Below are 13,359 nucleotides of genomic sequence, written 5' to 3'. Positions count from 1 at the left end.
ATATGATCTTTCATAAACATTTGAAGTTAAATACTTAAACGAAAATAACAATTAAAGTAATTTTGTTTTAATTCTAAATATTTTATTTGTAGCGATTTGAAACTGATTTATTTTTGAATTAAAATTTAACACTCTATTACAGTAATGAGATACGCTCAAAATCTATTATACAGTCGATCGAATTTATTTTATCTTAATTACGTAGTCTTATACAATAATCATAAAAAAATATATATTAATATAGAATGTTCAAATTAAATTATAAACTGATAACTTTAAATTGTATGTATTAAAAACAAATTTTTTTTTTTATTTTGTTATCCTAAAAGATCATAGTGCGACATCAGATAAATAATTATATAAAACTTAAAACTGTTTTATATTATCAAATTATAAAACAAAGGATAATATATAATTTAATTTGAACATTAATTTATGTACCTATACAAATACGTCTTATCATATTTTGTATACCTTTGATATACCTTAAATTTATATTAAAAAATCTAAATATATATTTATAAAAATTTGATTATAACAGTTATGTTAGATATGCATATTGTATATTAAATATTTTCTAATATTATAACACTCTAAGTTAATTAAGCAGAAACGTTTTATTTTATGATTTACGTAAGTAATTTATCTTAGTTAAGGTAAATAAAAAATGTTTATTGACGATCTAATAAGTATACTATTAAGACCAAATATATGCATTTTAATCCAATTCTTACCGATGTACCGTAGTACAAATAATTATTTTTGGGTCATAGTAAAATAACTGATCAGTAAAATTCCATATTTTTTAAGTTAGGTATGACAGTAGACCGCACTTACCTACATTGCATGGTCGTACATACACACCTTGTGTGTGATTTGAAAACTTTCGCAGTAACGGTACTTGTTTAGTATAGCAACAACAATAATAAACCTATTTAATTATTACACACATTTAATAAATATAAAATTAAATTCTAAAATCACAACGTCATCGTAAACACAGGTAGGTAATCTATTAGAAAAAATTACATTAACACTAGAAATCGCTATCATAAATCGATAAATATTGATTAATATTATAACATAATAGCTGATATTTTATGTCCTCAGAAATTACTACGTTATTATAGTTTACTATAAAACACAGAGCCATACTAAATTTCTTTTCAGACGCTTTTAACAAACTTAAATTACTGATTAAGCAAAAAAAGTTATATTCAATCAAAATTTTAATAAGTATAAATTATGACGACATACTTTGAAGAGACAACTGGTATTGCGGACATGGTATTGCTAGAAAACTCCGACGAAAAGATATTAATCGAAAACCTAAAGAAGCGACTACGTAAAAACATAATATACGTAAGATTAGCTATATACATATATATATTATACATTTATAGAAATTAAGAACTAAATAAAATGTAAGTAACTATCTATCTATTTACTATTGCGATTTGCAATATGCAGATTGAATTTGTGAAATAACTTATAAAAACGTAAATATTTGACTTTATAATTTAAAACGATTGTTTAAATGTTATAATAATTTATTTAGTACAATATATTAATAAAATTTTATATCTATTAATTAAAGCACCAGCTCAAACTAATATGTTTAATTATCAACATATAAATTTAAAAGTATTAATATATTATAGTAGGTACCTATTATAGTATAATATTTTTGATCAAAAAAATTAATGAACTGCTGTATAGAGATATTTTATACTTATATCATGAGCAGTATATTATGATAGATTAATGATGAATAATTTGTAAATCAAAAATTGAGGATATATTTTTTACCTATGATCTCAAAGCTATTAAAATCGTTCTATAAAATATGTTCACAGACATGTATCGGGGAAGTTCTAATAAGTGTTAATCCGTACAAGACTCTGTCAATATACAGTGATAAATTGATGCTCAAATATTACAACAAACACCATGTTGAAGAAATACCACATATGTGAGTTATTAATGCAGCTTATTAGTTATACTCAAATAATTTATGGTTAAAATATAAAATAGAACTCTAAGTAAAATAAAAATATTTTGCTCTTTTCTACAAAAACAAGTAGATTTGGAGCATTTATAAACGTTTAAATTTATATTTTATAGATTTGCAACATCCGCAAAAGTCTTTAAATCTTTAAAGGAATACCGACGAGAACAATGCATTTTAATATCAGGTAAAAATTGTATTCATCAGAAGTAAAAAGCGCACATTATACTGATAAGTATAGTTAATAAAGTTTACTTGTATTGGTATTTACTGGTTTAGTTATGTAATTTATTAAATAATATATAAATAAAAAAAAATCATTGTTTCAACAAAGATTTTGTTGAAACAATTAAAAGTTGATAAAAAAAAACTTTTTAGTTGTTTTGTATGCAATTGAAAAACCAATATTACTATTATTACAAATTAAAATATTAATAATAATAATGAATCAATATATTCAAAAATTAATTTTTACTAGATAGCAGTTTACTAATAACCTACTAGAATATAATATAGTATAAACGGTTTTTAATTTTATTTTTATAATATTTTAACTGATTACTTCCAATGTGTATTTCACTCATGAAACACACATGTCCACAAAACCATAGTAATAAATTGTTTTTACAGATTTAAAATATATAATATTAAATATTTTATTTTTAAGCCAATTTCATAATATATACTTGACAATAATTTTTGATAATATATTATATTATCTTTAAGGTTTGTCATTATTTGTAAAGTTTTGAACAATCTGATTTTTATCAAACTTTATAATGTATAACCTATGCAGTACTTTGTATTTTTATTAAATTGCCCTAATTTTAAAAATAAATTGTCTAGTATAGTTAGAAAAAAATTATCAACATTCAATTCATAATTTCATAAAATATTTATTAATATTTTATAAAATTGTGTATAATATTAAATTTAAATGTTTCTAATGCCTGATCAAAAAACTAACGAGAATATCGTAATCTTCAATGGTTTATAATATAATATAGTACCAAAACATAATAATATATGTATAGTTTAAGTACGTTATTTAAGTTGTCATAATATTGAAGATTAATCTCTTGAATATAATTTGATAAAAATCATCTGATAATTGATTGTTTAGACAGTTGATTAATATAATTGTATACAAAACTTTAGGAATTATAGCCATCAAACGAAAAATTTGTATTTGGAATATCTTATGGAAAAATATCCATAAATTAATCAATGCAATTCTTTTTTAATTTGCCTAAAACGTAGTAAAAAAAATCCTTTATTTTTACTGTACAACAAAATGCAAGTAAATATCTATAACCTTCCATTCTAATATTGCTAACCACTGATGTATTCATCACGTTTAAGTAGGTATCAACCTTTCTCGTTCCTAGAATTACTAAAATCAATACAACCCGATACTGCTACAGTATTTATATATTCCAAAAAGTTCTGAGTTGTGACACAATTAAATGGACAGCTCCATTATTCTTCACAGCATAACTAAATATTTAAAAAAATAGATTTCACATTTGTTTTTCAAATAATTAAAAAATAATTTTTTAGCCAATATTCATTATACACACATTATCAATAAAATAAAATATATTATTATTAGAAATTTTATAAATATTTATCTGTAGATACTCAAACTTTAATTGCTTAATATTTTATATTTTATAAATTTATAATTAACTTTTATTTTTAAAGTTATGTTTAAAGTACTATCATTTATTGACTTTATCACTTACTTATTAAATTGACATGTCTGGTTTTTATATCATATTCATTTAGTTTACTTGAAGCTATAATAATATGCTAATAAGAACAATTTGAACTTAGAATTTTTGACCAATAAAATATTACTACGTTATCTTTACTAAGCAATATACCAATGTAAAAAAAATTATTTAAACCAAATTACCTACACTAATATCAAAATTACAAAAAACGTTTTTATAATTTTTCAATTTAATAACTTATTTTATTCTTTATGAAAAATGTCAAAACATGCCATGAATATATTAAAAATTTATTACATATTTTTAACTTTCTTAAAATATTAAATTTTTAATAGATACACCTACTATATTATATACCGTCTATATCATAGTTAATTACATCATGTTATCAGCAAAAATTGAAATCACCATTTGACAACAACCGCGGACCACGAATAATATCCAATTATCCAATCTATTATACACTCCATGCAACACATTAAGCATATAATTTTAGACACTTATATATTTGTTTTCAATATTATTAAATTATAATAAAAATTTCTTAAACTACTTAATTAACTAGGTATCTAATAAGTTAATAATATTATACAGTGTGATTACTTTATAGGTTTTACAATAAATATTTCAGCTGGATGACTTTTAATTTGATTCGTGGTTTTGATAACCTATATAAATGATTTGATATTACACTTATTTTTAAAAATTTTAAATTTTATCCTTTTTGAGTTCCGATTTTAAAAACTTTAACGGCCAAAAGTTGTTCCAAGTGATCTTTGATTAGACCAGGCTAACATTTAAACCATACAAATCGATAATGTTAAATTAAATCATGAAAATTTAATATTTGTTAAAATAAACCGGTGACATTAAATCCGTTATAAGAATATGTCCATGACGTGTTACGTAGTTCCATGTCACATATTATACGTGACACCGGTCTAATTAAAGACCCACCCATGTCACATATATATGTGACATGTGACTGTGAACGTGTGAATTAAATTAGTTTTTATTCAACTTCGACTTATAAAATTTTTTAAATTCTGAGCGGATTAATGAATGTATTGATTTAACTATGATATGATATTATATTCGATAAAATACATATTATTACATTATAATATATGGAACATACGATATATTAACATATACAAACAAATATAAATTATAAATATTGATAATTGTAATTAAAATTAATTTTTATTTAATGAAATTACGAATTTAAAGCTATTATAATAATTACTTAGAGTTGAATCTGCCAATAACTATTACACGCCTATTTATTATTATGTTATTTTACTAAACTTAACTATGCATATATTTCTAAAATGTAGATATATGAATACAAAATCAATTTGTTATGTACACAAATTTGATTTTAAATTTCAGGTGAGTCTGGATCAGGAAAAACAGAAGCATCCAAAAAAGTTTTAGAATTTATTGCGAAGGCGACACACGGTGACCATATTATTCAAATGATAAAAGATAAACTCCTTGTAGCAAATTTAGTTTTAGAAGCATTTGGTAATGCCAAAACTTGTAATAACGATAATTCTAGTCGGTTTGGAAAGTATATGGACGTGGAATTCAATCCCATGGCAAGTTGAAATTAATAAAAATGTTTTTATACATTAACACATTCGTGGATATGTACTGCTATAAATCTATAATAGTAGAATATAAGTCGTTAAAAAAAATACTCTACTATTATAGCAGTATTATTTTAATTGGTTTCATTTATGAAATATTATATTTTACTCTCTCACTGCAGTCTGCAATATTTGTGGCACTCTATTATTTATACTTAATTTTTTATAAAATATTATTATTTATAGATATTTTCAAGTAAATTTCTGAGAGTATATAATATTTTTTACAAAATATTTTACTGTCCACGAACGTGTTAAGAATATGTTAACGGATATTAACATAATTATACATACATTTTATACGCAAATCGTAATAATGTTAATTTTATAAACAAAAGTAGAGTATTAATATATATATTCCATTAGCCGTATACAAAAATAATAAATTGTAATGCATAATTGTTCATACTTTTATAACTATTATCAATATATACATATTATATTATATACTTACTTCATTCTTAAAAAACTACTATTGGATTTCTTATAGGGACAGCCAATAGGTGGTAATATTTTAAACTATCTGCTTGAAAAGTCTCGAGTTGTTAAGCAGGCTGAAAATGAAAGAAACTATCATATATTCTATCAGCTGATCAATGGAGCTGATAAATGGTTAGCCGAACTCTTAAAGATTGACAAGGACGTTGATTATTTGTACGTGAGAACAGACAAGAATGACAGTGACGGTTTCGAAAATGAAGTTTGTTGAGCCTATTCTAAAATATGCAAAATTTTATTTTATTTTCATTTTGGCTTTAATTTTTTTATAGCCTATAATTAATGAAGATTCGAATAAATATAAAGAAACTTTAAATGCTCTTCAAATCCTAGAATTTAATTTGGAAGAAAAAATGGATATACTGAAAATTGTCGCTAGTATTTTGCATTTGGGTAATGTTAAAGTTCTTGAACGTGATCAAATGAGCAAAATTGAAAATATCAGTGCAATCCGTATAGTGGCTGATGTAATATAATATTTTTTATTAATATAATAAATCTTAAAATAGTGGTCATTGGGGGGATCGTATTTGATATTTAGTTTTAAATAATATTATAATATGTTTTTTGTGTTTAAATTTTTAGTGTAGACAACATTTTTTTATATTGATAATATGATTTTCTTGTTAAAATTATATAATTTACATGGTTATAAATGCTCTTGTTTCAATAGTTGGATGATTATCTAATAATAATTCGTTAGATTGTAAAATTTTAGATACTCGGGATGCAAGTATAATTGTTTATGGGTTTAGTAGATGTATAATTTTGCCATTACCTATAATATAATCCTTATAATATACTCAATTTTCTTATAAATTTTCAATTAATAAACCTAATTTTTTATAAGCTTAAATTCTTACTTGCATTTTTTAAAAAAAAAAATCGTTTGTTGTTGATTGGGGTTTGAGTTTTTTTCGGAGGCTTATCAATTGAAACATTTTGAAGTATAAATTATACTTGAAATGATATATTATAAGTCATTTTTATTATTTTTATTATGGATATAATAGTTTTAAGAGATTTATTTTGCAGTTTTGAGCATTTTTGCTATGAACGGTCGATTTATGAATGAAATGTTGAGAATAGGATGTTTTCAATTAATTTTTGTGAATAAAATGTATTATTCCAGCTTTAATGGTGTATATAAGTACAAATAAGTATTATTTGGGTATTTTAAAGTATAATAAATATAAACGTATTACCCATGTGTTTGAGCGTACGATATGGCGTTAGTGTAGAACTATTGGAACCTTATTTAATGATAACATTGACAATAGGGTGTACTATGTGTTACCTCCGTGATGTTAATATGGCATAAATATAGTTACGAACTGGGTTTTATTTTAATAATTAAATTATAATATAATTATTGACCTGTATCAAATATTTGAAATGATACGATTAAATTATGAATTGTTATTATCATAATTGTTTATATTAACTAATTTTGCATATTATAATAATTTATTCAGCTGTTAGGAGTTCCGAAAAATGATCTGATATTCGCATTGACAAACAAAACAATAAGAGCCCACGGAGAAGTGATTCAGTCACGTTTGGACGTAGAAATGTCGATTTTTGCAAAAGACGCATTAGCTAAAGCCATTTACAGTAGACTGTTTGAATGGTTGGTAATGCATATAAACAAAACACTCAAAACTACTGTTCGTAAAAACAGTGGTCGCATTAGCAAAAATAAATCAATTGGTATATTGGATATTTATGGTTTTGAAATTTTACAAATCAATGGGTAAGTGGTGTATTTATATTTTACACTTCGATAATATACCCATAAAATATATTTATGTATAAATAAATAATAAATAATTTTTTTTTAATAATATTGTTATAACTAAATACGAGTAATGTATTCCATAAAATCACATGTATGAAAAATATTATTTATTTACAAAATAAATAAATAAATTACAAGATTATAAGCACTAATCTATAGGTATTGATATTAGATCATTATTAGTGATAGACTTATAGATACAATTATTAATAAGTAATTTTTATAACTGTTATATTAGAATATACATTTTTACACATAATCATATTTCTAACTTAAAATACCTAAATAATGTTGTGTAATGTGTCATTTAGTGTTATATTTAAAAATTAAATGAAAATTCTCTAGTATTATTAAATAATACTATAATTAAAAATTAATTCCAAACATATTAAAACTTAATTTAATTTTAGATTTGAACAGTTTTGCATCAATTATTGTAATGAAAAGTTGCAAAAGTTATTCCTCGACTTAACACTAAAGTCAGAACAACAAGAATATTTAAGCGAGGGCATCGAGTGGACTGTTGTTGAGTACTTTGACAACGGTATAATATGTGACATGATTGAAGAAAGGCACAAAGGTATGGTACCTCCTATATACGTATGTATATTTGATTTATTTTCAAATAACTAACACCTCATCATATTATTCTAAGGGATCATTTCGTGTCTCGATGACGAGTCTCTTAAACAAACTGATGTGTGTAATAATTTAATTTTACTCAACGAGTTGGCGAGACGTTTCAAAGAACATGAACACTTTTCATGTTATCAAACTGTAAGTGATCCACTAATCAAGAAGACAATAATTTTACCTACAGTAAGTATAATGTTAAAACATTAACTACCACAAAAATATATATACTAACATGTTTAAATATTAAAAGGAATTCGTAATCAAACATTTTGCTGGTGCAGTGACGTACGATGCTTCCAGTTTTTTAGAGAAAAACAATGACTTTCTATTTGGAAATCTGAGCCAAATAATGTCCCGCTCAACTAACGCGATCATAAAGGTAATTCAATACATAATAATGTATACACATTCTACTATATATCTCACCAGGAAATTTTAGTCTATTTTTTCAGATTGCCAGACGCCTAACAAGAAAATACCAGAGACTACAATAAAGCAATTCAAAAGTAGTTTGAATCGACTCATAAACACATTATCGTCAAAAGAGCCTTCGTACATTAGATGTATCAAACCAAATAACTACAAAGAATCCGGTAGGTATAATATTAATAATTAATCAGTGGTCCAGTCAAACGGGGGATTAAGTTCCTTGCATGAACCTTTTTTTTTTTTATTGAATTGATTTAATAGTATAAATATTTTTAACACACATTGTAATTTATAAATATAATATTTGGTGATATTATTACAATCGTAATTATAATTAAAAATCACCCCTGAAGAAACTGTTTTACTATTATGGTACTACGTCAGTTATAATATAGTTACAGTTTCAATTGCATCATCATTATATTTAAATTGCAGACAATTTTGATGAAGAAGTGATCAGTAAACAAGTGAAGTACATGGGCTTAGTCGAGATACTCCGTATCAGGAAAGCTGGTTTTGCATACCGTGGTCAATTTGAAGTATTTTTAAATAGATACAAAAGCTTGTGCCCAGACACTTGGCCCGATTGGAAACAACGATATAACGGGGTAGCTGTTGAGGCAGTAAAACGATTGATTGAACATTTGCAGTACACGAGCGATGATTATAAAATCGGAAAGTACGTGAACAGTAGCAGCAAGTGCCGAGCATTTTTTTTTTTTTTTATTAAAATTAATTAAAAACATACTTGGCGCGGCTATAGAAGTTTTAGTCATTTTGGATTGTTATAATTATTATAACAATCGATGTAGCACATCAAATAATAACCTTCTATATCACAGTAGAAATTAAATCGTAAAATTTGAAAATATCACATTGATTTTTTTTTTTAGCTTTTTTATAACATTATTTAGCGCCGAATTATGGTAAATTCGTGACATGCTAATTATTCGATATTTGTTACAGGACTAAAATAATGATAAAAACCCACAGACGGTTTTTGAAATCGAAAACCGATTTCAAGCGTCCAAGCACACGTTGGCTACGATTATTCAATCGTTGTGGCGTGGACACATGGCCCGTAAACGATACACACGGACCAGGACATTGGTGATATGCTGTCAGAGGTTAGCAAGACAACGTTTGCGGTACAGGCGGTCGATGAAACTCAGAGCATTCAATGCCGTCACTCAAAAGATAGTTTTCGTTCAGAAAAACATAAGGAGACTGTTGGCCGTGCGCGCTTACAAAAGAACTCGCGATGCCGGACTGACGATTATAAAGTATTGTCATTTGTGGTAATCGTTTTTCGGCACCTATTTAAAAACAAACAACAACAATTTTCAGCTTTGTCAAGGGGTTCTTGTCGAGAAACGATCCGCCAAACGCGTACAACCGTCGATTTGTAGTATACAAACAGACGAAATATCTGATCGAGCTATCTGAAGCGTTACCAAAAAGTCTGATTGATGACTGTTGGCCTAATCCACCCAATTGCTGTGTCGAAGTAAATACGAAATCAACAGTTAAAATATCATATCGTGAATTTTTGTATATTATGAATGAAATATATTTGTTCAAAGGTATCTACCTACTTAAAGGCCTTGCACCGTGGTTGGTTATCAAGAATATATCGAGCAAATTTAGCTAAATGTCCAGAGACGTACGAGCGCCTAAAATTTAAACTTGCCGCATCTGAAATATTCAAAGGTACAAGAATACAGTATTTTACTTGTACTATATTAATAAACACAATAATAGTATCATAAAAACATCAAAGTATAATTTATTTTTTAGGGAAAAAGTCAATATACCCAGAAAGCTTAAAATTTGATTTCAATATCGATCGTGCTGGAATTATTCAAAAACTGATCAATGCTAACCTACAGAACGACGAAAATTCAAAAACTGTTTATCTCGTCAGTTTTTAAATACGAGTTTTTATTTATTTATTATTATAATTATTTTATTTTTTTTTTTTTTTTTTTTTTTTTTTTTTTTTTTAGTATGCCTCAGAAGTCACGAAATTTGATCGCCGAGGTTACCGACCAAGAGTTAGGATTTTGATAATAACTACAGAAAACATTTTAATCATCAAAAAATCTGATAAAAATCCAAACTATCAAAGATCAACTGCCGTTGGAACACATTACGAAGCTGCAGATGACTTCTGGAATGGACAACTTTTTACTTATCAAAGTATCTGAAAAACTAGAAAAATCTAAGGTAAAATCAATATTTCAACATACAACCGTAGTACTTATTTAATAATTATAACGTTATTTCATTAATTTTACTTATAATTCATTCTAAATGAGAATCGGAGACGTATTTAGAATTTTGATCATTTTAAATATTTGATTCTATCTCCCTTTAGCCACAAATGCCCACAATTACATAAACAAAAAGCTTACAACAACTTACTTATCCTCAACATTTGGTACATACAAGTCAAATCTTCAGATTTCTTCGTAATTGTATAATTATCTAATTTAGGAAATTTAGAAATAAAATTTAAATTTTTAAATTTTTCTTTACATTAAATTACTTAGTTTATTATTATACCCCTAATTTTAATATGATATTGTTTTTATAATATTACAAAATCAGCAGATACGTTCTACTAAATGTTCGAGACAATTAATACAATAATAATGTACCTACAATTTATTATAAACCATAACGACAATGGAAAAAAGTAATATTGAAATAATTCACTCTGTTAGGTACTTAGTATATCTATTTGATTTTCTAATAAAATAATAAAAAAAGGGTAAAATATAAAATAACGAAGTATAAATTAGAAATAAATTAGCGCAGTAACGAATTGTGTCCCAATGTTTTATAAAGTTTTACACAAGTTGTGTGCTGATAAATTCAAAACGATATTTTTTACAAGAATAAAATATGTCGTTTCGTTAATTAAAATAAAAAAGTTTTTATAAATTTAAATCGAGAAATCTGTTTTAACTATAATAATATGACTTTCTATACGAACTTTTTCATTTTTCGTGTAAAATATTATGATATATAACATACTTTTATTTTTTAATAGATAAATTCACGATTTAAATTTATAAAAATTGTTTTATTTTAAATGTTTGCTTTATAGTTTATATGTAATTTTTTTTTTAAACTTATATATTAGTTTAACTTCACTTAAAATTAATTAACTATATAATGTAATGTAATTTTATTACAACTATTAATGTCGTTATTTTTATTTCATATTTGTATTTATTAAATGAAAAAACGTTGATTTCTGTTAGATTAGATTAAAATTTTTACTATAATAATATGACTTTTTTATACGAACTTTTTCATTTTTCATATTAAATATAATATATAACATACTTTTAATTTTTTCATAGTCTAATTCACAATTTGAGTTTATAAAAATTGTTGAACACAATAAATTTGTGTTACCCGAAATAAGCCGAGGGACATAATTCAGTATTTGGGACACAACTCGTTTGCAGCCATAAATTAGATCAATTAAATTAAAAGGATAATTTTGATTTTTGAACGACACAGGAGAAGAAGTATTTTAATACAATTGTATTATTGCACTTCAATATTAGGATAATAAAACTATATTTTGTAAATAAAATAATCTTGATTTTATATAAATTTGTGATATGATAAAAATGCTCATGTATCTTAATTGACGAATGGCGAAAGACGATGGTTGTAAGTTGTAGAGAGTGCCTTCCATAGTATAATATATGCTGTCGTCCCTGAACCATTAAATAGTTTGCCGCCCGGTACAGCAGTGGCACCCTCTTTCCCTTCCCTAAATACGTCTCTGATAACAACGGAACATTGACATAATACCTATATGTTGTGTTGTTATAAACTTAGGGAGACGTGCTATTAGAAGTTCCTTACTTGGTCGAATGTGTGACGGCTCTTTCGAAACAAGCACCTGGGATAGTAGAATTCATCAATATGCAAGAGAATTCATGGTACATATTATTAGAATAAAATAAACTAAGCCTAATTGATATGCATATCATCACATAACTCAGAACAGTGTAGCGTAGAATATATTAGTATAAGTATAAATAGCAATATCTTATATATCCACATACTCGTAATAATAACTAAATATTATAGATGATTGTTCTTTGTGAATATGGATAATGATTTTTTTTTTTGATTTTTTTTAAATGTCTATAAGTACCTACGCCTAATGTATATATTTAATATATAATATTTAGCATGAAACATGACATGAAAAACTCGAAAAATCCTGGATTCATCGAATTCATACCTGTTGCCGTCTCAAAACGCAAAGGAGAAATCCGCAAAGGAAACAATGGGAATTTAACGATTACCGGTTGAACGTAACAAATGTGTTTTTAACCATCGCTGATTTCAAATAAATTAGATTCGTAACTAGCAACTGTCAAACACATCGTGGCGAATGTCAGTCTTGAATCAAAGGGCAAAAGTCAATATCACAATATTTTCGCCCGACGACGTATTTTATATTCCATGTAGAAAACAAAATACACGCGTAATAGTTCACGACATAATAATACTTGGATTGTTCACGTCATTATTATAACATTTTAAAATAAACTAAAATTCAAAAATATT

General features: G+C 25.3%; 1 protein-coding gene across 1 annotated transcript; it reads left to right on the top strand.

The window, feature by feature from the left end:
* The first annotated feature begins 1,245 nt into the window (after window positions 1-1,245).
* LOC113557697 (myosin-IB-like) lies at window positions 1,246-13,101 on the top strand. The gene is given in 21 exon segments (XM_026963258.1): window positions 1,246-1,362; window positions 1,857-1,972; window positions 2,125-2,195; window positions 5,137-5,345; window positions 5,887-6,096; window positions 6,167-6,361; window positions 7,370-7,647; window positions 8,103-8,272; window positions 8,348-8,511; window positions 8,579-8,707; window positions 8,768-8,921; window positions 9,193-9,436; window positions 9,724-9,740; window positions 9,743-10,040; window positions 10,105-10,264; window positions 10,341-10,467; window positions 10,555-10,676; window positions 10,764-10,877; window positions 10,879-10,983; window positions 12,619-12,722; window positions 12,978-13,101. Coding segments are annotated over 21 exon segments (3,228 nt in total).
* The last annotated feature ends 258 nt before the right edge of the window (window positions 13,102-13,359 follow it).

Source organism: Rhopalosiphum maidis, chromosome 1, assembly GCF_003676215.2.
Source record: "Rhopalosiphum maidis isolate BTI-1 chromosome 1, ASM367621v3, whole genome shotgun sequence".
In the NCBI taxonomy this organism is placed as follows: domain Eukaryota; kingdom Metazoa; phylum Arthropoda; class Insecta; order Hemiptera; family Aphididae; genus Rhopalosiphum; species Rhopalosiphum maidis.
This window is presented reverse-complemented; position numbering and strand designations above follow the sequence as displayed.